This window comes from Electrophorus electricus, chromosome 2 (assembly GCF_041902795.1).
Source record: "Electrophorus electricus isolate QZ-2024a chromosome 2, ASM4190279v1, whole genome shotgun sequence".
Taxonomy (NCBI): Eukaryota; Metazoa; Chordata; class Actinopteri; order Gymnotiformes; family Gymnotidae; genus Electrophorus; species Electrophorus electricus.
In genome coordinates, this window is record NC_137498.1 from 3,852,501 (window position 1) to 3,877,706 (window position 25,206).

General features: G+C 51.4%; 1 protein-coding gene across 1 annotated transcript in view; it reads right to left on the reverse strand.

Annotated features, from left to right (window-relative positions):
• The window catches only part of kcnk2b (potassium channel, subfamily K, member 2b), a 25,435-nt gene extending 727 nt beyond the window's left edge, over positions 1 to 24,708 (reverse strand). Inside the window, exons 1-7 of the mRNA XM_035529448.2 lie at positions 24,189 to 24,708; positions 22,849 to 23,159; positions 16,341 to 16,458; positions 10,160 to 10,320; positions 5,055 to 5,277; positions 4,608 to 4,747; positions 1 to 2,689 (exon numbers count right to left, since the gene is read on the reverse strand). The exon at positions 1 to 2,689 is cut by the window's left edge and continues 727 nt beyond it. Of these exons, the coding sequence (XP_035385341.1) occupies positions 2,357 to 2,689; positions 4,608 to 4,747; positions 5,055 to 5,277; positions 10,160 to 10,320; positions 16,341 to 16,458; positions 22,849 to 23,159; position 24,189 (1,287 nt within the window). The 5' untranslated portion in view covers positions 24,190 to 24,708 and the 3' untranslated portion in view covers positions 1 to 2,356. The remainder of the gene's footprint in view (positions 2,690 to 4,607; positions 4,748 to 5,054; positions 5,278 to 10,159; positions 10,321 to 16,340; positions 16,459 to 22,848; positions 23,160 to 24,188) is intronic.
• Positions 24,709 to 25,206: the final 498 nt, after the last annotated feature.

Genomic DNA, 25,206 nt, shown 5'->3' on the forward strand with positions numbered 1-25,206 from the left:
TGAGTAGAATATCAATATGGAATCTAAATTTATGATGACGGCTATGCGTGCGCCAACGCGCACACATTCGATCTCTGCAGGCAGCCGTCGTAACGGCAGGTCTTAACTCAGTCCCCGTTCGCTCTGGGCGTACTTTATCTAGGAGGCAGTAGGAACTGCTCTCACAGGCGCACGGCAGGCCCCGTGGAACCGGGCCGGAGGCGAAGCGAGCCTTCATCCCACGACCCGGGTAACAACCTGTAGGGTTTGCGTAAATATAAGCAGCCCTGGCGGAATCGTTTGTCAAAACCAACCTTGGGGACTCCTTATCTACAAAGGGCACTTCGTTATGCATTTTGGCATAAAGTGTTATACGGTAAGCGCATGTGCACGACCGTGAACTCCACTCTGAAGTCACAAAGGGGGGGGCGGAGCCAAAGATATGAATATGGAAATGTGAAATACGTAGCAAGCTCGCTGAAGAAAACCCCCATAATATTCTTATCTCATAACATTCCTTTTTAGGCATGAATTTTAAAAAAATGTAAAAAGGTTTGTAAGTGTGTTTTCCTTTGAATTAGTTTGTTGCAAAATGCACAAGAGATTGAAACTGGATTTGGCAAACAAAAGTACAGACGCTTGGTAAGAGAGTTCTCTCATCTCCGGGCTCAGGTTTAAGGCAGAGCGATGGTGATGATGATGACGATGATGTTGAAGGCTTGAGGACGGTCAGGCATGTCGGATTACGGCCGCGACTGAACCGGGCTACGCTAGGCTCTGGTCTTCAGACACAGAAGACACATCTAAACGTCCCACCCCACCTGACCAACGTCCTGCTCCATTTTAGAAAATGTTCTTGTTGAAAGCTAAGCTATCTTGTTTTCACAATGATTAGGTCAATAATGATTGGGTAATACAAATAAAAATGGAATCTTTCCAGTCTCCGGAAGCGTATTCTTGGAAATACATGGTTGTTTTTTTTTAACAAGTAATGCTCTGTGCCGTCGTCCGTTGCACATGTTCTCCTCAACTCGCACGACCCGAGACAAAACTGTGAATGACGCACATTAAAGCAAAACTCACATTAAAAAGAATCATTTCAGATGCTGTTAAAAAAAAAAAAAAACACCCCTAAACAAACAAGGATGTACTTTTTGTGTTCTTCGGCGTTCTCCGTCCCGCGCCTGACGCTCCACGGGCGCCCAGTGAGCTGCGTCAGGTGTGCCGGAGCGCAAGACGCACGCGCGGGATCCCTACGCTGTCCGGCAGACGTCCGTGAGTGCGGTCAAGCTTGGGAGGTCGCTTATCATGGAGCAGAGCACGACCGGCATACGTGTCTTTTCCTGGGATTCACACGTCCTTCCCCGGCTGTGCCGTCCTAGGGATTCAACGAGGAAAACGCGGCTGAGACAAAGGCGTTGAACACCATCGGAAACCCGCGTACTTTTACAGAGAAATACTGGCACAGTCTACTGTCAGACTTCTGATTTTATGATTTGCGCTAGTTATCCGTTGGGTGTGTCTGTCTGTGTGTGTGTGTGTGTGTGTGTGTGTGCAGAACCATACTCTGTTGCTATGCTGTAGTAACCATGGTAATTCCCATGGCAATAGGAACCTTTTTTTTCCCTCCCCCATTTCATTTTAGGAGGGGGCAGGAGGTTCCCGTTCGAGTCTCAGATCACCATAGCAACAGCAGACCGCAGTGGGCGTCTTGCTAGCTGCCTGGAGGTCGGAGTTCAGAGGGCACCAGTGTCCATAAGGTGAACGGGCGGCCGTAGAGAGGGAGAGCTGTTAGTGGGTCTTCATTAAGGCACTTGAGTTTCTGGGACGGTCCAGTCTGTGCTGTGGTCGGGGGGGGCGGCCGGACCCCGTGGACGTCGGCAACGACAAAAACAAAAAGGGATGGCGCTCACCTCGGCGCCCCCCGCAGAGACGCAAACAGTGGATGATACCGAGTGACGTGGTGAAGAACCTCATGGTCTGATGCAGACTCGGGGCAGGGGCTTGGAGCTCATTGGTGGGTTCCTCGGAGGGGGCGGAGTCGTCCCACAATCTCTCGGTTGCGCGCCGACGCGGCCCGCTGCTCGAGCCGGACGTGGCGCACGGATCCTGCCGGTGTGCGGGACGCGTCCTGCTGTCGGGAGAGCGTGCGGGACAGCTGTGTGAGACGGCGGGAACCCCTGCCAGCACAGGTCACAGGACACACTCCTCTAGCACCTGAGATACTTCTCATCTTCACTTCCGTCCGCTGCACCCCTATCATCTCTCTTTTTCTCATCGTTTTCTCCGTTCTCCCACGTCTCCTGCTTTGAGACGTCTTTGATCTCCATCCCCCTCGAATTCTTTCTGTCTCCTTTTCCCTCCCTCCCTCTCTCCCTCACTTCAGGTGTTCTATCACAGCGACGTCCCGCCGGTCGGCGTACTCGGGACTGAGGCCGTTCAGGTACAGGCTCCCGTTGCGGGACAGCGGGAAGGGGCCGTGGGCGTCCCGCGCGTCACCCAGGTTGACGGAGAGTGTGCGCCGGCCGGGCGTCACCTCTGGGCCGTCGGGCGCGCTGTTGAGGCCCAGCTCGGCCGACAGCTTGCGCTTGATGGAGGCGGCGCGCTGGAACTTGTCGTAGATGTCCACGCTCAGGCGCCGGCGCGTCTCTTTGAACTCGGCGGAAACGTTGGCGGTCCACTCGGCGGCGTGGGCTCGGAACTCGCCCACCTGGGGGAGAGGTAGAGAGAGAGAGGTTAGGGGAAACTGCCTGCAAAGCTATAACCCTGCCTTCAAGGCTGTAACCCTGCCTTTAAGGCTGTAACACTGCCTGCAAGGCTGTAACCCTGCCTTTAATACTGTAACACTGCCTGCAAGGCTGTAACCCTGCCTTTAAGGCTGTAACCCTGCCTGCAAGGCTGTGACCCTGCCTTTAAGACTGTAACACTGCCTGTAAGTCTGTAACCCTGTCTTTAAGACTGTAACACTGTCTGCAAGGCTGTAACCCTGCCTTTAAGGCTGTAACACTGCCTGCAAGGCTGTGACCCTGCCTTTAATACTGTAACACTGCCTGTAAGGCTGTAACCCTGTCTTTAAGACTGTAACACTGCCTGCAAGGCTGTAACCCTGCCTTTAAGACTGTAACACTGCCTGCAAGTCTGTAACCCTGCCTTTAAGACTGTAACACTGCCTGCAAGGCTGTAACTCTGCCTTTAAGACTGTAACGCTGCCCTACGGACACCAGCGTGTGCTTCAGACAGACTAATGAAGGCGGCGCCAGGCGGCTCAGCAGCGTCGGTGTGAAGACGGTGTTTTGAAGTCAGTTCTAATCAAAAGGCACTTAAGAGGAACTGTGACCCGGCATAGCACGGGCAAACGCTGCTGTTATCCTTCTGTGACCCCCTTCTCTGTCTGTCTCTCTCTCTCTCATTAATGACTCACTCAGACAGCACATATGTGGTGGAGAAGACTCTGCTTCCTCTCACACGCTCACATATTTAACCTTTAAAACACAATCATACGCATGTACATGCACACACCCCCATGTGCTAAGGTCTTGGATCCCATTCCACACACACACACACACACACACACACATACACACGCAGGGTGAGGAGCCAAGTCTTTTGTAGACGCAGAGTGCTGCAGTCAGCTAGTAATAAATAATAATTAACTTGGAATGGTAAGGACGGTTATATATGCAGTGTTGCATGTGTGGGTGTGAGAGTGTGAGAGAGGGAGTGTTATACCCAACACAAAAAGAACTCACTTGGATGGCACTGCCTGTGTGTGTGTGGTGTGTGTGTGTGTGTGTGTGTGTGTGTGTGTGTGTGTGTGTGTGTGTGTGTGTGTGTGCGCGCGTCTACAGTCTAGGCAGCACTGCTGAAAATCCTTCTTTTTCCTTAGAGGAGGCAGTCGCTATAGAACTTGGAGACCGGCGTGACGGAATGCTTGACGCTTTTATCCCAAACTGTGCCGTTCACGTGTACCGGAGACGCGGCGGGTATCACGCCACAGATCGGAAAAAAGACACTGCTCCTCTCCTTCTCTGTTCCTCTCTTAATAACAGCAGTGGTTCTGGCCCACGGCCAATCAGAGCTCTTCTCCGGCCCGGCACGGGGAGACAGTCCCGCCCCTCCGCCTGAGCCAATCGGAATCGGCGACCCCCCCCCCCTCAAAATTACGTCAGAATCTTCTACCTCATTTCGCCTTTGTGTTGACCTTCTGCCACCATTCAATCGTTTTCAAAGGAAACCCCTTTTTGTACTGACGATAATCAAACGTAATTTTTGCGGGAACATGACGGGAAGAACTCTGCCACGTGAAATGCAAAACAATTTTTTGGGGGTGGGACAAGTCATGGGAATATCGGGGAATTCTTTGGCGGCTTTGTTAGATTTGAGTTGTCTTTTATCGAAGTGTTACATGTTCATGCGTTTTCCATATTGTGGTCGCTTGATTTTTCCACGCCCGTTTAATAAAGGCGGTCATGGAAATACGACTTTCCGGTCTGCAAAACTCAGGGAAAAGTAAGGGTATTTGCCATTTGTCCTATAGTGGGACCCGTGGCGCGAATGTGGGGACAGCTGGGATATTTGCTGGCGTCAGGGGGGTGCTGTGCACCAGGGGGGTCATGGGGGTCACGCACCTCTTCCTTTGTTTTCTTCGATATGACCCGGAACCAGTCTCCAATCATGCTGAGCACAGCAGCGAAGTAGGCGAGGCCCACCAGGATCCAGAACCACACCACGGGCTTATAGTAGTCCAGGTACTCCAGCTCGGAGCCGCCTGCAGACAGGGACAGACACAGAGAAGGAGGGAGATGGAGAGTTGGGATGAAGCTTGCTGACGTGCACCCAGCTCTCTCTTTCTCGCCCCAGGTCCCAGTGTCGGGGGACGTCCCAGCCAGCTTACCGAGACTATTACTACTTTCACGGCCTGACGTGCGGCACGTTTCCGCGGCCGCCTGGTGCTGCCCCAGACCTGGGAACAGTACAGGAGCTCCTGGGAGCTTCTGAACGTACCATTTCAGCCTCCGGGGGGGGTAATAAATAAAATAAAAGCTAAAATAAAAGAAGAACGTCTCGTGGCTTACCGTTGCTCTCCTGATGGTGACGTCGTTCACCCTCGCCCGCCACGAAGTCGCCGAAGCCGATGGTCGTTAGGGTGATGACGACGAAATAGATGGCTTCCAGCGTGCTCCAGCCCTCGATGTGCTTGAAGATGATGGCCGGCAGAGTGACGAAGAGGAGGCAGCCGAGCAGGATGAAGAGCACGGTGGAGATGACGCGGATCTTCGTCTGACTCACGTTCCACTTCTATGGGGACGACGGATAACCGGAGTCAGGAGAACGATTCCCCAACATTCCCTAAACAGGTCAGCTCGGGGGGGGATGTTCCGTGCCGACGAACCCGGGGACGGAGACGGCTGTTCTGGTTGCGTCTGACAGAGGTGTTTTAGTGCTTTTACACCCTCCCTCTGTAAAATCGGACCTAACGGGTTCGGGTTCTTCTTCGACCGCCGATTAAAATGAAAGATGACTAATTAGGATCTGTACTGATGTGTGTGTGTCTGTTTGTCTGTCTGTCTGTCTGTCTCTTTGCGAGAGGACGACCTGTGATTGTTCTCGGGTCCACTGAGTGGTCTCTCTCTCCCTTCCTCCCTCTCGTCTGTCGGGGTTGTAAAGTCAGAAACGTGCTCTCTGAAGACACACGCTATGCATTTCACACCTGAAGCCAAACCTTAAGCCCAAGTCAGCAGAAACCGAAGGGAAGCCCTCTGATAACAGCACCTGTCTCCCGTGGTCTTTACCGAGCTGCTTCAGCGGTGGCGCCGAGTGGCACTTTGTGACTTTTTATGATTTTATCTGCCATCTCTTAAATTGACTCAAAGGACGTTTTCATGCCTTCCTTTTATCTATCAGTGGTGCCCTGTGTGTGTGTGTGTGTGTGTGTGTGTGTGTGTGTGTGTGTACACACTGCCCTTTGTTGCACTAAAATGTAGCTATGATAACAGCAACACTTAGAAAACTCAGATTTTTTACAAATGCTATATTTTCCTCATAAGGGATCTTTTTGGTTTTGTTGTTTGTTTACAAAATTTCACTGAAAATCTCGAAGACGGCCACTGCATACCTTTTCAGCAATGTGTCCGCCCCGTTCGGTTAGAGCTCCTACTGTGGTCAGAGGTCACGATCGCTCCCGGTACGCGTGTATCTGATGGTCTGCCGCTGTGCGTGCGCTCCGTTAGCTGATGAAAGCCTGCGTGCGCGCTGCCTAAGAAGCGCACATCTCTGCGGTGCTGTTCGACGAGAGCGCGGCTGGTCGGCTGGGACGCCGGCGCCGGACAAAGACGTGCACCGACCGGCGCGCTCCGGATCGTTTCACGCGTTTTCCTCCAGGTTTCCCGGTCGCTGCCGAAACTCGCGGAAAACGCTCTGAAATTAGCCGGAGTTCTTGTTGGATGTTTCGGCGGTCTAATGGAAGTATTTAATTACAGCTCATCACTCACACCGCCCGATACTTCGCTGTCCCTCTGGGCGCCGTCGAGTCTGCCCGGCGATACAGTTAAAAAAGGAAAGCACGCCTAGGTACAAGAGTAGCCGATCACGCATCATTATTGCATCATTACCGTGTCATTATTGCATCATTACCGGGTCATTACCCATAACTACGGTCATTCCTTTCCTAAACATGGGGCCCACCGGAGTGGCGCTAGAGACAGAGATAGAGAGATGAAGAGACGAAGATGGACAGAGAGAGAGAGAGAGAGAGAGAGAGAGATGGATATATATAGAGCTCGAGCGCTATTACACAGCTATTGAGAATGGCTGCGGTCCTGTATTTGGCACCTCTGGGCTGGCAGGCTTAGGCAGGGTCCTCCATTCTGCACGCACTTACAGAGATGAAAAGGACCCAGACGCAGGACGTCCGTTCCCGTGGTGGCTAATGCACGCCAATTATTCAGCTCGGAAGGCCACGTTTCCTCATCAACTGCACACGACGACCAAAAACAGAAACCGAGACAGCAATAACGTCCGAATCTGAAAACCTCCCTATTCTCACTGGGATTAATATCCATGGCTATTTATTATTCATACTGGGCATGGTGGAACAGGCAGACTGGTCCCATTCTGCCATATGGCACATCCGTGCGGAACCGGACTGAGAGAAAACGGATGTAACACAGGAAAAGGCACTGGCCTGCCATCTAACTGTGCTGTCAACGCCTTACTGTGTATCTAACTACACATCTAACTGTGCTGTCAACGCCTTACTGTGTATCTAACTACACATCTAACTGTGCTGTCAACGCCTTACTGTGTATCTAACTACACATCTAACTGTGCTGTCAACGCCTTACTGTGTATCTAACTACACATCTAACTGTGCTGTCAACGCCTTACTGTGTATCTAACTACACATCTAACTGTGCTGTCAACGCCTTACTGTGTATCTAACTACACATCTAACTGTGCTGTCAACGCCTTACTGTGTATCTAACTACACATCTAACTGTGCTGTCAACGCCTTACTGTGTATCTAACTACACATCTAACTGTGCTGTCAACGCCTTACTGTGTATCTAACTACACATCTAACTGTGCTGTCAACGCCTTACTGTGTATCTAACTACACATCTAACTGTGCTGTCAACGCCTTACTGTGTATCTAACTACACATCTAACTGTGCTGTCAACGCCTTACTGTGTATCTAACTACACATCTAACTGTGCTGTCAACGCCTTACTGTGTATCTAACTACACATCTAACTGTGCTGTCAACGCCTTACTGTGTATCTAACTACACATCTAACTGTGCTGTCAACGCCTTACTGTGTATCTAACTACACATCTAACTGTGCTGTCAACGCCTTACTGTGTATCTAACTACACATCTAACTGTGCTGTCAACGCCTTACTGTGTATCTAACTACACATCTAACTGTGCTGTCAACGCCTTACTGTGTATCTAACTACACATCTAACTGTGCTGTCAACGCCTTACTGTGTATCTAACTACACATCTAACTGTGCTGTCAACGCCTTACTGTGTATCTAACTACACATCTAACTGTGCTGTCAACGCCTTACTGTGTATCTAACTACACATCTAACTGTGCTGTCAACGCCTTACTGTGTATCTAACTACACATCTAACTGTGCTGTCAACGCCTTACTGTGTATCTAACTACACATCTAACTGTGCTGTCAACGCCTTACTGTGTATCTAACTACACATCTAACTGTGCTGTCAACGCCTTACTGTGTATCTAACTACACATCTAACTGTGCTGTCAACGCCTTACTGTGTATCTAACTACACATCTAACTGTGCTGTCAACACATTACTGTGTATCTAAATACACATCTAACTGTGCTGTCAACACCTTACTGTGTATCTAACTACACATCTAACTGTGCTGTCAACACCTTACTGTGTATCTAACTACACATCTAACTGTGCTGTCAACACCTTACTGTGTATCTAACTACACATCTAACTGTGCTGTCAACACCTTACTGTGTATCTAACTACACATCTAACTGTGCTGTCACAGTTTGGTGTGTGGACAACCGACCAAAGCCGATGATGCTGCTCCGAACTTCTGAAAAACAGACGAGCCAAACCCCCAAGCCACCGTAATGGTCTTAAAGATCTCAGAGACAGGCCTGACCATACATTTCCGGAACGTTCTCGACCAGGGCGATCACATCTGATCACAAGTCTGCGGGATGTTTGCGGGATGTCAAAAGGCAGTCAGAGGGAGGCCGGCGGAGCCGAGCAGGTCTCGGCTCAACGCCGGGCTTTTGTCTGAAAGGCGCCCGAGATCTATGCATGCGTAACCAGCTGCCTCCCAAGCTTATTCCAGAATAATCAGCGTGCTTACTCCGGAGTTCGGGGGATTACAGACGGACAATGCCAGCTACACGGGGCGGAACAGTCAGAGGTGGCTATTATGTGGGCTTTAAATGGGCCAGAAACACGGCTGTGGGCTGATTAGAAGAGTGTGTGTGTGTGTGTGTGTGTGTGTGTGTGTGTGTGTGTGTGTGTGTGTGGTCTTACGGAGTCAGTTCTACATCGCACAGGGCGGCAGAACCCTAATCAGTGCTGCGTATGCCAAACGCCGGAGTCCTGGGGTCAGGCTCGCCCGTAGACAGCGAGAATACGCGGATTTACCGGGGCCCTTTTACCAAAAGAGTGCTGTCCTGAGATCAGTCTTCTGGATATTTCTGAAACATTTCTACCACTTTACTAAAATCAGCCTTGTGATCTCCAGTGTCTCCAGCGTCACCGGGCCCCCAGACAGAATCGGGGCGTGCGGGACTCGAAATCTCCGCTCGCCGCTCGCAAGACGGCGGCGCTGGTGGTTGAGGAATCTGGACGGGACCGCGTTATTTTGGGCATATTAGCAGAGAGAAATGCGATGGTGAGACAGGCATGTAGGACAGGAAGGTAGACAGAAAGACAGACAGACAGACAGACAGACAGACAGACAGACAGACAGGCAGGCAGGCAGACAGACAGACAGACAGACAGGCAGACAGACAGACAGGCAGACAGACAGGGACATGAATGTACAGAGAGACACAGAAAAGGGGAATGAATAATGAGAGAGAGGGAGAGAGAGAGAGAGAGGCTGGCTAAAGGAACAGATACAGAAACACAACGATAAGAGAGGTAGAGAGAAAGGGAGAAAGACAGAGTTAGAAAAAGAGAGGAAACTGTCATAAATGAATTTCAAATGTGGTTGTTATGGAAACCCGAGACACATTCCTCTCATCCCCTTGCGGACCTGCAGTATTTTGAATCGGCGAGTGTTTGTCTTTGTCTGTAGCAGACGTGAACCCGGCACGCCGGCCTCGGCCAGAAAACAGATCATAACAAAAATACCGACGCTAGACATTAAACGCACGTAGATATTAAGCGCATCAGCGTGCATACGCTGGATAAATAACTCGCTCTGCTGCTCCCTGTGGCTCATTTTAGTTCAGGGGGTTGCGGGATATGGGCACGGCGGTTTAAACCGTCCTCTGGGGGGACTACCGAGCCCGGTGGATACCGGTTGGCGATGCACTTTCCGTAGTAGAGCCACGGGGAATCGCAAATAATCGAGAAGCCGCAGGTATGCTTTGGCGACCGACCCGCGCACCTTCGGAACTGTTCTACGTGTGCACAACGAGAGCGTGACCACCCACCACAATCATCTTCTCCACCCTGGCGATGCACTTGCCGAAAATGGTGCCCAACTGGTCGCCCACCCCGGCCAGCAGGAAGCCAAACAGGGGGATGCCGAGCAGGGCGTAGACGATGCAGAAGATCCGGCCCCCTTCCGTGTGCGGGGAAATGTTCCCGAACCCTGCGGGAGGAAATGGGAGAAGGATGGAAAGATCCAAACTGCGTCCTGCGAGGGGAGGATGAAGCGTAGGTGAGAGTGCCAGCCAAACGCCGTAAATGTGAAGGTAAACGTAAACGTAGATGTAAAGGTAAATGTGAAGGTAAACGTAAACGTAGATGTAAAGGTAAATGTGAAGGTAAACGTAAACGTAAAGGTAAATGTGAAGGTAAACGTAAACGTAGATGTAAAGGTAAATGTGAAGGTAAACGTAAACGTAGATGTAAAGGTAAATGTGAAGGTAAACGTAAACGTAAAGGTAAATGTGAAGGTAAACGTAAACGTAGATGTAAAGGTAAATGTGAAGGTAAACGTAAACGTAGATGTAAAGGTAAATGTGAAGGTAAACGTAAACGTAAAGGTAAATGTGAAGGTAAACGTAAACGCAGATGTAAAGGTAAATGTGAAGGTAAACGTAAACGTAGATGTAAAGGTAAATGTGAAGGTAAACGTAAACGTAAAGGTAAATGTGAAGGTAAACGTAAACGTAGATGTAAAGGTAAATGTGAAGGTAAACGTAAACGTAGATGTAAAGGTAAATGTGAAGGTAAACGTAGATGTAAAGGTAAATGTGAAGGTAAACGTAAACGTAGATGTAAAGGTAAATGTGAAGGTAAACGTAAACGTAAAGGTAAATGTCAACGTAAACGCAAACGTAAACATAAACGTATGGCAAGGATGTAGAAGTGCTGTACACACAGACTTTGTATCTGAACACGGATGCTGTATCTGAACACGGATGCTGTATCTGAACACGGATGCTGTATCTGAACACAGACACCATATTCGCTGTATCTGAACACAGACGCTGTGTCTGAGTTTCATGGTGAACAGAGGTGCATTATCCCAGCACAAAATTCAGTACAGTGTGTGCAGGACGACATGGGGGCCAGAGACACACTCACTCATACACACACACACGCACACACACACACACACACTCACTCACGCACACACACATGCACACACACACACACACATTCACTCACGCACACACACACACACACATGCACACACGCACACACACACACACACCCACACATATTAAAGCACACACACACACTCACTCATGCACACACACATACACACACATTAAAGCACACACACACACACACACATGCACACACACACATTAAAGCACACACACACTCACACACACACACACACACACACATATTAAAGCACACACATTGTTCTGCCTGTTGGAAGTACTCCTCGTGCTACAAACTGCAGTGATATTTCACTACAGCACAAACAGCTGCAGTAAACATGATGGCCTCAAATCGCCCTCTCTCTCTCTCTCTCTCTCTCTCTCTCTCTCTCACACACACACACACACACACACACACTCTCCCTGTCTCTGTTCTCCCAGTTATCCTGAGTTCATTTATATCAAGTTCATTATCAAGTCTTTTAATCAATTTCAAGTGTCTTAGGGGTTCGGTTTCCCCAAAAGTAGCAGCGCACGATAAATCACGACGGGACGGACGATCGAGCACCGCTACTGCTGCTCTCTCTCCTGCATGACAGTGACAGCCATGACTGCTAATTACTCTGCGCAGTCAGTCGGTAACGTGCAGTCATAAACCAATGTTACATTAATGACCTAACGTGACCTTAATTAGGCCTGCGGAGCCACCGCGATAAATCACCGTGAGCAACCTTTCATGCGATCAGACCGCATTAGTCAACGTGTAACAGCGTCGCGCCATGACGGGACTGCTCAGCTTGTTCGTGTGTTTTTATGAAGAGGAAGAGAACTGGGATACCGCGAGGAAGAGACTGGGAGAACCCGGGAGGAGCAGAAAGCCGTTCAAACGGATAACAGCCTGGGAGAGGTTACCGCGGAGACCTGAGAAGGGACTCGGACCGAGATGCGGCGTTACCGGGGAACGCGGCTCCTCTCGGCAGGCGACCGGAGCATCTCCAGGCTGTTACATCCTCACAGCCACCGTTCCGATGACCAGTGTCCTCTCGGAAGAGGAGACCAGCGGGGACACCGCTTTAGTTCGCGACTGACGTGCGCAATCGGACCGAAATCTCAGCGAAATATCAACTTATTTACAAATCAGCTGACAGAGAGGGCCACGATTTACCTGCGGCACTTTTCGCCGGGGAAACGTTCATGACACCATTTGAATTTTTTTTTAAACATCCTAATTGCCAATCAGGAGAAGCGATGGGAGACAGGTAGCTGGTAGGGGGTTCTTGCAGCCTTGCTATCATTACCAGAGTGGGGGGTTGAAGACAAGAGTCAAACAGAGAGAGAGAGAGAGAGTGTGTGTGTGTGTGTGTGTGTGTGTGTGTTGGGGGGTTAAAGTGAGACACGCACTTTCTGACGAGGGAGAGAGGGGCTGGTGCGCAACTTCCCCGGGGAATAAAACAACCTCAGGGTCTATACCCTTCTCTCTCTGCTTCCACTCTCTCTTCTCTCTCTTCTCTCTCTCTCTCTCCCTCCCTCTCTCTCTCCCTCCCTCTCTCTCTCTCTCTCTCTCTCTCTCTCTGCTTCCACTCTCTCTTCTCTTTCTCTCTCTCTCTCTCTCTCTCTCTCTCTCTCTCTGAGATGGAGGTGGTTGCTAGGGCGGGCTCTCGCCACCGTTCTATTTCAGGGAGACCTCCGGCTGGCTCTTCTCTCCGTACCTTCCCATCCACCAATCAGCTCGCCCTCAGCTGGGGGAGACGGAATGCGATTGGTTCGTCCGTCTGTATGGGCGGAGCTAACGGCGAGCGTAGACCCGCAGGTGAAGAGGACGCTACAGACCAGGGGGATGATGGGAGATTTTGCGCGGAAGAAGCGTGAGGGAAGACACTGCAGCTTAAGACACAGGTTTCTGGTGTAAGCACACACACACACACACACTGTCTTGCATTTATATAACAAGTGCCAAGTGAATGTTGAGAGCCTCTAACAGTGTGTTGATGTGTTAGCAGATGAATTTCTCGCTCAGTATACATTTCATTTTTATCCCTTTGCATACAAATGAAAAAGACAGACAAGACAAAATAATGTAGTGTTTGTGTGTGTGTTCAACTTTGGCTGTAGCCAAATACACTCCCCACACACTTTACTAGAAAATGCGTACCTGACACCTACACTAACTGGCTGACTTCACGTGACTTCTCGGGGCGTTGCATAAGCGTTCAAATCTCAAATCCAATTTCTGCTCATGGATTTTGTAATTACAGGTGGTTTAATTAAATAGTTTGTTTAATTAATCAGTTTCTTTGCCTTCATACCTGCCCCCTAGGTACAGAGAGGCCCAAAAATCTGAACGAATTTCTGCTTTCTAGAGCATAAAACACAGACGTGATTACAAAGAACATGGCCAAAGTTAAAGACCTCTGGTCTCTGTTATGTGTACAGTATCTAAGTAACGATGGCTTAGTATTTGTGTGTGCGTGTGTGTGTGTGTGTGTGTGTGTGTGTGTGTGTGTCACCTTTGTGGAAATGAAATAAACTAAGTCTTCATAAAGTAAAACTGAGAAGACGCCATCAAGTATGGGCACTGATCTCAGGACCTCGGGAAAGTTCCACCCCCAACCTAAATACCTTCCTCGGGACTGATCAGGGATCAGAGGCTGGCCGACGGACTTTCCCGCCCAGAGCGCTCAACACAGAGTCTGGCTAGCCATCTGTGCAGCCTAAACCCTAAAGCCCCCAGTGTAGATGAACGTGTGTGGGTGCGCGCGCGCGTGTGTGGGTGCACGCGCGCGTGTGTGGGTGCACGCGTGTGTGGGTGCGCGCGCGCGTGTGTGGGTGCACGCGCGTGTGTGGGTGCACGCGTGTGTGGGTGCACGCGCGCGTGTGTGGGTGCACGCGTGTGTGGGTGCGCGCGTGTGTGTGTGGGTGCACGCGCGTGTGGGTGCACGCGCGTGTGTGTGGGTGCACGCGTGTGTGGGTGCGCGCGTGTGTGTGTGGGTGCACGCGCGTGTGTGTGGGTGCACGCGCGTGTGGGTGCACGCGCGCGTGTGTGGGTGCACGCGTGTGTGGGTGCGCGCGCGCGTGTGTGGGTGCACGCGCGTGTGGGTGCACGCGCGCGTGTGTGGGTGCACGCGCGTGTGGGTGCACGCGCGTGTGGGTGGGTGCACGCGCGTGTGGGTGCACGCGCGTGTGGGTGGGTGCACGCGCGTGTGGGTGCGCGCGCGCGTGTGTGGGTGCACGCGCGTGTGGGTGCACGCGCGTGTGTGTGGGTGCACGCGTGTGTGGGTGCACGCGTGTGTGGGTGCGCGCGCGCGTGTGTGGGTGCACGCGCGTGTGGGTGCACGCGCGCGTGTGTGGGTGCACGCGCGTGTGGGTGCACGCGCGCGTGTGTGGGTGCGCGCGCGCGTGTGTGGGTGCACGCGTGTGTGGGTGCACGCGCGTGTGGGTGCACGCGCGTGTGTGTGGGTGCACGCGCGTGTGGGTGCACGCGCGCGTGTGTGGGTGCACGCGTGTGTGGGTGCGCGCGCGCGTGTGTGGGTGCACGCGCGTGTGGGTGCACGCGCGTGTGGGTGGGTGCACGCGCGTGTGGGTGCACGCGCGCGTGTGTGGGTGCACGCGTGTGTGGGTGCGCGCGCGCGTGTGTGGGTGCACGCGCGTGTGGGTGCACGCGCGCGTGTGTGGGTGCACGCGCGTGTGGGTGCACGCGCGCGTGTGTGGGTGCACGCGTGTGTGGGTGCGCGCGCGTGTGTGGGTGCACGCGCGTGTGGGTGCACGCGCGTGTGTGTGGGTGCACGCGCGTGTGGGTGCACGCGCGCGTGTGTGGGTGCACGCGTGTGTGGGTGCGCGCGCGCGTGTGTGGGTGCACGCGCGTGTGGGTGCACGCGCGCGTGTGTGGGTGCACGCGCGTGTGGGTGCACGCGCGCGTGTGTGGGTGCACGCGCGTGTGGGTGCACGCGCGTGTGGGTGGGTGCACGCGCGTGTGGGTGCACGCGCGCGTGTGTGGGTGCACGCGTGTGTGGGTGCGCGCGCGCGTGTGTGGGTGCACGCGCGTGTGGGTGCACGCGCGCGTGTGTGGGTGCACGCGCGTGTGGGTGCACGCGCGCGTGTGTGGGTGCACGCGCGTGTGGGTGCACGCGCGTGTGGGTGGGTGCACGCGCGTGTGGGTGCACGCGCGCGTGTGTGGGTGCACGCGTGTGTGGGTGCGCGCGCGCGTGTGTGGGTGCACGCGCGTGTGGGTGCACGCGCGCGTGTGTGGGTGCACGCGTGTGTGGGTGCGCGCGCGCGTGTGTGGGTGCACGCGCGTGTGGGTGCACGCGCGTGTGGGTGCACGCGCGTGTGTGTGGGTGCACGCGTGTGTGGGTGCACGCGCGTGTGGGTGCACGCGCGTGTGTGTGGGTGCACGCGTGTGTGGGCGCGCGCGTGTGTGGGTGCACGCGCGTGTGGGTGCACGCGCGCGTGTGTGGGTGCACGCGTGTGTGGGTGCACGCGCGCGTGTGTGGGTGCACGCGCGCGTGTGTGTGGGTGCACGCGTGTGTGGGTGCGCGCGCGTGTGGGTGCACGCGTGTGTGGGTGCACGCGCGCGTGTGTGGGTGCACGCGCGCGTGTGTGTGGGTGCGCGCGCGTGTGGGTGGGTGCACGCGTGTGTGGGTGCACGCGCGCGTGTGTGGGTGCGCGCGCGTGTGGGTGCACGCGCGTGTGTGTGGGTGCGCGCGCGCGTGGGTGGGTGCACGCGCGTGTGGGTGCGCGCGTGTGTGGGTGCGCGCGCGTGTGGGTGCACGCGTGTGTGGGTGCACGCGCGCGTGTGTGGGTGCACGCGCGCGTGTGTGTGGGTGCGCGCGCGTGTGGGTGGGTGCACGCGTGTGTGGGTGCACGCGCGCGTGTGTGGGTGCGCGCGTGTGTGTGGGTGCACGCGTGTGTGGGTGCACGCGCGCGTGTGTGGGTGCACGCGCGCGTGTGTGTGGGTGCGCGCGCGTGTGGGTGGGTGCACGCGTGTGTGGGTGCACGCGCGCGTGTGTGTGGGTGCGCGCGTGTGTGTGGGTGCACGCGTGTGTGGGCGTAATACCTATTGTGGTGATAACAGTCCCAGCGAAGAAAAAGGAACTGCTGAGGTCCCACAGGCTCGTCTGATTGGATGAATTCCCCGAGGGGTTGACGCCGGCGCGTATGGCTGACGTCACTTGCTGCGAATCGAGAAGAAGAAGCCGAAGTGCCGTTAATGCATATTCATCGATTCCCGGATGTTGGTATTGCATATTCATACATTCGCACGCACTGCGTACGCCGAGGGGGCGGGTGGACTTGAAATGACACGTTTGCATCTGACGGCGGAGCTAGCGGAGCTTCCCCGGGAACTCATTAGTGACGGTTTTCGCTTGTTATCCGCTTTCTTAGCGAAAACCTGTTTCTGGGATTGGAGTTATAGCCGAAAAGTTCCACGGGCCCAGGGTCAAATTACAAACCACGTTGCTGCGTCTCCTGGAAACGCAACGAGACATTATCAGAAACAAACAGGAAATTATGTTCCAACGTTAATAATATTGTGCACAGACAGACAAAACACACACACACACACACACACTCGCATCTCTTTAATAGACAGGTCAAAGAGCAACTGATACAACCTGTTTGCCATGCTGCATGGTAACCATGGAGACAGTGGTCTCATTAACAGAAAGCTAACAAGGTCAAACAAAGAACAGACTGACTCCTTTTCCCACAACATCTGGACATCCACAACTTATTGGTCCCAGCCTGCATGTGTCTGCATGAATCCTCTTCGTGTGCGTGTGTGTGTGTGTGTGTCTCTCTCTTGGGTGTGAGATTGCATACTGTATGAATAAACCGGACTCCTACAGTACAGCACTCATGCCCCTGAGCGCACACATACACACACACACACACACACAAGCACGCACGCGCACACAGGAAAATCCAAACTTTCGCAGATGGTGGCCGTAGCGTTCGCTACGCTTGTGAAACAAACCTCCCTAATCGCACACAACGGTGTATTTTCTCCGACTCGGTTTAGTATTTCGTCAGAGAGCAGTGCTGTACACAAGAAAAGCACAGCAGTACAAGCCAGGGAGCTAAGGTCACGTCAGCAAGGCGAAAGAGACGAGGCGAGAGAGAAAAACACGGAATTGATGCTAAAAAGCAGGTGCCCGCAATGATATTACCATTATGGGGAGGGAGAGAGAGAGAGAGAGAGAGAGACAGAGAGATTCTTCAGTACATTGTGTGTAAATCTGGCTGTTCAGCATGGTTGAACGTTATCATAAAACACCGAAACTGTAAAAGACACCCACGGCAGTGATGTCCACGGGGATGTTTGTTTACGTTCCGTTTCACGCGTGCTTATATGTTATGATTCGGGGGCCACATCCGCTCGCGTTCGGGTTTCGTTTGTTTTCGTTGAACACTTTGAACACCGGAGGCTTGTGTTCGCCGTGCGTGCTCCACCAGTGCCTCGGACCGCAAGTGGTGAAGTGCAGAAACAGCTTGAAAGAAGAAATGCATGTACCCTCACACCACAGAGCAGTTGACCGTAACCTCACAGGGCCGTGTCCTGTAGCCAAATGCACTCACCACTCGCTTTACCAGAAAACACGTACCTGACACCTACACTAACTGGCCACTTAATTAATTTCACGCAACTTCTAAAGGCGTGGCGGAAGCGTACAATTCCAGGGCCCATCTGCTGCCTCTGCTGTGTTACTTACAGGTCGGTTTCTGGCCAGTGAAAGTGTTAGTGGGACCAGATGGCCCGTCGTCTCTGTACACCTACGGGCTGCTCCTGTTTCACACACGGTCGTAATGACGTGGTGTTTGTCGGTGAAAACGTGGCTGACATAAACACAGGCGAGGCAGGAACACAGTACAACAAACGACAGCTAACGGAAGCAAAGATCCGAGTGCGAACGAGGGGTGGTGCAAAGGGTTATAAAGGTCAGAGGTTAGTCAAAAGCGGGAGTCATGATTGGTTTAGAGTGGTCTCAAGCAACGGCCCACAAAAGGAAGAAACGGTGATATGTGCGCTTATTGGTGATACAGGGAACGGGGATGCGGTCGTGCGCGCGCGCAGGACCTCTATCTGCGGGAAGGTTCGACGGGTACCCATGGGACGGTTATGTTGGTTAGATGAATTTAAGCTGTAAAAATAACAGTGAGTCCTGTTGAATGTTCCATTCTAGACTGGGGCTCTTCTGATTATGGTTAAGGTTGCAATACCTACAGTAATATACAATATATTGCTGGTAAGCATAAATGTTGTGTGTGTGTGTGTGTGTGTGTGTGTGTGTGTGAGAGAGCGAGAGAGAGAAAGATACAGGCAGATGGAGGACATGTTTCATGTGAATGAGAAAGAACGTTTTTTCTTGTACTGTGAACTGACGGAACCACATGTACTTCACGTCCCTGTAAACACATGTCCCTGGGAAATGTCAACTGCAGTACACACACACACACACACACAAAGCTGCTATTGTAACTCGGGTAAGGTGAAATAAGGGAGAGTGGGTGGATGCTTGTGCGCTTGGGGGCGGGGTTGGGGGCGGAGAGTGGGTGGATGCTTGTGCGCTTGGGGGCGGGGTTGGGGGCGGAGAGTGGGTGATAAGGACGCAGAAGGGCCACCAGGAATGGAGGATGCCCAGGAAGCGTGCGATGCCTAGGAACCCCTGCATGTTCCCTCACGGCTCCGCTCTACGAGTCGTGTTCAGCCTTCCAAATCTCTGCTCGTCCGGTCAGGCCTGCTTAGCTATTGAGCTAGAGGCAGTCTCTCTCTCTCTCTCTCTCTCTCTCTCCTCCTGCAGTATTCATCGCTCACTCCAGAGCCCTTCTTTCCTAATTACTCTCCGCCCAACCCCCCGAGCCAAACCGGCGTGGCGTCTCCCCACCAGGGAGAACACAAACTGCGCGGAAATGTGTAGAAGAGTGTGGGTGTGCGTCGTTCTGGAAAGAGAGAGAAACGTTTGTGTTTTCGCGACTATGTTTGTGTTTTTGCGAGTGTAGTGCGAGTGAGACAGAATGAGAAAGAGAATGCAATAAGTTTTTGGCATTTGTATATGAGTGTGTGTGTATATGTGTGCTAAAGAGAGACAGAAAGTCAATGTGTGTGTGTGTGTGTGTGTGTGTGTGTGTGTGTGTGTTGCGCTCTAAAATCGTTTATTATTCATCAGAGCACTGCACTGGTGATCTTTCTCCAAAGCCATGCCCCTCTGCGCGAGCCGCTTGCGCGAGAGAACAGTTCAAACGCTTGCCCTCCGCGTTCGAAAGCCCCGCCCCTGCCCTGGCCACGCCCCGCCCTGGCCACGCCCCCACCCCTGCCCTAGCCACGCCGACCACCCGCTCAGCACGAGCGCTACGGAGGGCCAGCCAACCATAAATCACGACGCACGCGAGCACGAGCGCGAGGCCGAGCGCTGTGCTCGAGCTTTGAACACGAACACGCGGTTTAATAATCTCCTGCCAGACACTTCGTTAATCTATTTATTTAATATCCTCCTGAACAAGCCTGTAGGAACTGAGGTGAGGTCTCCAAAGGACAGGTTAATGACAGCTTGTTCTCACTCACACACACACACACACACACACACACACACACACACACACACACTAAAACTCATCGATGCACACTTCTCTTTTGCATCTTTTTGAATCCAGTATCCTCGCGGGCAAGTTCTCCAGCTTAGCCAGAGTGCGAACGGTCTGTCCCATCACGTGTGAGTTATCACGGAGAGGTTCACGTTAGGGAATCGCCTTTGTATGCTTGGAAGGTACTAAACTCCTCTATGTTCTGAGAAATCCAGCTACTGTTTTCAAAAACTACGCCAAATGCACAGTAAAGGTCAAGGAAAGTAGTAAATGGCTAATTAACTCGTTTGACCTGTTTTAGTTTTTTTTTTTCAGGTGTGAAAACCAAACTGTTTTGTGTTCACCATTCAAGGCAGCTATCACTTAGCATTGCTAAACCAACTTCACCAAAATATTGTGTAATGATATATCTTCCGAACATATATTGAAAAACGTTAAAAAAGGCCATGTGAAAAATACCGAAGATATCTTTTAAAAAAAAATTGATTTACTTATTTGTTTTGTATTTCAGAAAATGTTTTATTTAAACATTTATTCTCTTTTATGTATTTACTATTGCTCTTTAATAAATGATGGAGTAATTGATAGAATACTCTATTACTAAAATAATCAAATACTGCCGCCCTACACAAACACACACACACACACACACACACACACACACACACAGAGAGACACACAGAAAGAGAGAGAGAGAGAGAGACACTCACAACTACACACAGAAACAGACATACACACACATATAAATACACACAGACACACACAGAGACGCACATACTCACAACTACACACAGAAACACACAAACACACATATAAATACACACACACACACAACTACACACAGAAACAAACACATAAAAACACAGATATAAATACACACACACACACAACTACATACAGAAACAAACACATAAAAACAGATATAAATACACACACACACACACAGAGACGCACATACTCACAACTACACACAGAAACACACAAACACACATATAAATACACACACACACACAACTACACACAGAAACAAACACATAAAAACACAGATATAAATACACACACACACACAACTACATACAGAAACAAACACATAAAAACACAGATATAAATATACACACACACTCACACACTCACACACACACTCACATACACACACACTCACACACACACACACACACACTCACACACACTCACACACACACACACACACTCACACTCACACACACACACACACACGTCCTGCTAACTGTATTCTTTTGTTCTTCTTTGTGTCTCATGGGGTTGTTGACCATGCAGGACACAGCACAAGCCAAAACAACTGCCCAGGGACAAAAGGGGCTGATCAGGTCCACTGTCTTAGTGACCTTTAGTGACCTTTGACTATTTAACACAACTATCTGTCCAAGGCTGGAAACAGCTCCATTTTTTCTGATGAGTGGCAATTTGTAGATGCTCCCTACTCAAGCAGTAGAGGCTAAAACCTGCCTCTAAAAGAGCCTGGGGCAACAGGGCCAAATATCTGCCCCAAAACTCTGTCAATCACAAGCTCATCAACCCACCACCGTGAGTGAGGGAGACAGAAAGTGAGGGAGTGGAGAGAGAAAGAGGGAATAGGAGCAGAGAGAGAGAAAGGGGGGGGAGAGAGAGAGAGAGAGAGAGAGTGAGTGAGAGTGTGTGTGTGTGAGTGTGTGTGAGAGAGAGAGTGAGAGAGAGATGGGGAGAGAGGGAGAGAGGGAGAGAGAGTGTGTGTGAGAGAGGGAGAGAGAGAGTGTGAGAGAGAGAGAGATGGGGAGGGAGTGTGTGAGAGAGAGTGAGAGAGAGAGAGAGAGAGAGAGAGAGAGAGAGATGGAGAGAGAGAGGGAGATGTCATTATCAGATCTTATCAGATATGGCTGTGTCCTCAAATTTTCCTCAGCTCATCAAATTCAGAAGCAGGAAATGGAGATAACAGAGCCAAGAGAGGAGCCGACAGGAAGACATTAGAACTCACTAGCGGTGGAGCTACCTCAGGTTTTGAAAAAGAAATAAATTAATTAATTTCCTAGAGTCATTTGATCTCCACTGTTGCTGTTTCCATTACTTGTGCGTCTTGAATGAATTCTACAACAAAATTAGCCTGGCGCAGTTTGACTCCGAACGATTGTACAGAGAGGCAATGAGACGAGGTCCTCGGAGCTGTCCGCGGTGCTTAAACGCGCATCGTGAGAGCTGTCCGCGGTGCTTAAACGCGCCTGGTGAGCTTGAACGCATCTAAACTGACATTGTAGCATTGGGTCCGGTGCAAATATTAACTAGCCAAGTCCAAGCTCAAGACCACGACCAACATGGGAGGGGCCGGGACGGGGATAGAAACAAGGACCGGAGTCAAATCTGAGTCAAATCAGAGTCAAATCAGAGTCAAATCTGAGTCAAATCTGAGTTCAGTGGTGTGTAAGTTAGCGAAGCTGCAAATTTTACAATTTCAGTTTTAATGCAACGGTTCTTATTTCAATCAGTCAAGTGGGCACAAATAAGCAATCAATAATGTATGAAATGCAAAGGCAACAGCAAATCACACCTTCATTGCATCTCAATCACTCTGTAAATTATTTCCAAAGTAAACTTTGCTACTATGGATACTCTTTCATCCTGGCTGGCATTGGGATGAAAAATTCTAGTCACCCCAGACCGAGCCAGGAGTAAATATTCACTCAAATGCATGACATGACAATTAAAATATGTGGTGTGGAACTCAGCATTGAGCAGTACAACACCATATCTGTGTTTTCTCCAGTAACACATGCTTAAGTTAACAGCAACCCGAACTGCAGGTCTCCACAAGCAACCTTTAACCTATAAACCTTCATACGTTTATTGCGTGCATGCACGCGTGTGTTTTAAATGTGCGCGCACGCGCGTGTGCATGCTTGTGCGCGTTTGTGAATGCGCGTGTTCATGTACGGGCATGTACGGGTGCGTTTGCGTGTCTCCTGGCCTCTCACCTTCACCAGCTCCTCCAGCTCGCTGGAGTTGACGCACGAGTGCTCGGTAAGGAACTGCAGCTTCTGGCCGAGGATGGCCACCCGCTGCCAGCTTTCGTGCGGCTGCTCCAGGGCCTTGAAGACGGTGGCGCCCACGATAAGGTAGAGCACCACCAGCAAGAAGACGGTCAGCACCGTCTTCCAACGCATGACGCTGGCGCGCGGCTCGAAGTCCTCCGGGGGGCTCAGCACCACCGGCTTGGCCGAGAACGACAGGCGGGGCTTGGAATTGTGGGCGGCGGCTTTTGGATCCAGGAGGTCGGGAGCGGCCACTAGAGGGAGACGGAGAGAAGGGGGGGGGTGGGGGGGATATAGAGTGAAAAGGGATTGAGTGACAGCGAAGAGAGAGAGAGAAAGCAAGGGAGTGAAGAGTGGCATGGATGGAGGGATGGATGGATGGATGGATGGATGGATGGATGGACAGACTCCATTGTATTTAATCAAAAATGCATTCAAAACAACACAACTAATTTTGTCAGTGTACACCTTTCCAGTTAACAGCCACAAACTACGAGGCGTGTACAAGAATCCACTATGAACTTCAGTTATTATTTCTGTTCACCCAAAACACATCAAAGATACCCAGCCATCTCTAGCTTAGACTTAGTAAGCCAGTCGTGTTTACGTTGGGCTAGATCCCGGGCCGTCTCGGTGTAGATCCCATTTAAAATAGCGTATGAGGTTACTTCTGAACAGCACAGGGTTACAAATCCGTTAAAACAATCGATATACACATAGATCCAAACGTCTAGGCCTACGGGAAATAGATCCGTGATGAACTGGTGCACGCGATTTCTCACTCCCGGGGGAGCGATCCATCGGGACGCTCGCGCGCCGCACGCGCAGCCAAATCACACCCGAGCGAACGCGAGGAAAGATTTAAGTTCAGAAAGGACCTGTTGTCCGTACTGCGTTTAATTACGTCGGCTGTGAAATTATATATATATATATATATATATAAAGCTCACGATGGATGCGCATTGAACACTTTTACGAGTACAACTAAATTGTGAAAACGTGTTCAGTAAAATGCAAGCAACCGTCTCGCGATTTTGTTTTACTGTTACAAAGAGCAAAGCGTCGGGTTGCTTTGAAACTGCTTTCTACGCTGAGCAGGGTGGCCTTCTGTTCTTCTGCACCGCTATTAAACACTTCTCCGACTAAAACCGAACCCGACTCGGCTCACTTCGTCCTTTTCCGCCGCCGTACTCTCCTAAACCTACTACGTAACTAACGTCTCGACGGCAGATGCTCCGAGCCGTGCGAATAAAAAAAAGTTCAAATGGTTTTTAGCCCCTTACTTCTTCGGTTCCAAATCTTCCACGTCCCTGTTCTTTTATGTTCTTCATGTGCAGAGTTTTCCCCCTTATAACCTCTCGTGATAACGGGGTAGTCGGACTCGCCGTTTCCGTAACCCCGGGGGCTCCTCGCGACTTGCTGTCGGGAGTTCACTCCGCCTCGAGCGCCAGCCTGTCCTCGCGCGCCGGTGTACGGTCTGCTATCGATACGTTTATCGGGACACGTTGGAAACGGAGGGCGCGCAGACGGTGAGGCGGAACGGGGAGGCAGAGCTCAACGTCTAACGGCGCCGCACTCGTCTTTGCGGACATCGCGCCCACCGGAGAAGTGTCCGGTGGTCCTTTAGCGCGCGGCTGTTTTCCTTTAAGTACCGGACGGACCGGAGATGAGCCACTCACGGAGTGTGGAGGAAAAACAGCGCGCATGCGTCCTCCTTCTCTCTCTCTCTGTCTCTCTCTCTCTCTCTCTCTCTCTCTCTCTCTCTCTCTCTCTCTCTCTCTCTCTCTCTCTCTCACACACACACACACACACACTCGCAATAGACCATGGTGTCCCTTCAGCTGCGCTCCCGCAGTCTGTTCATTGTTCGTTAGTTTCTCCTAAAGCGCGCGTGCACACGAAGTCTTGCACGCAGACGTGGAATCCCGGCTGACGTGCGAGAACGTGCCAAAAGTCTTAATCCCCAATTAACTGATGATGACGATGATGATGATGGTGAAGATGTTTTTTTCTGGTTTAACATGTTTGTGTGTTTTATTCATAGCCAGATGTTGGTATGTGTTTATGTATTTCTGAGCTGTTATGTGATGTATATTCACTGATCATTGTGATACATTTTAATCAGTGTAAAACACACACACACACACACACACACACACACACAAAAGGTCCTTTACTGTCACTGGCAGTAGCTGCTCTTTCTTTCAACCTGCCAAAACACAAAACCACACACAATTATCACACACACACACACACACACACACACACACACACACACACACACACACACACACACACACA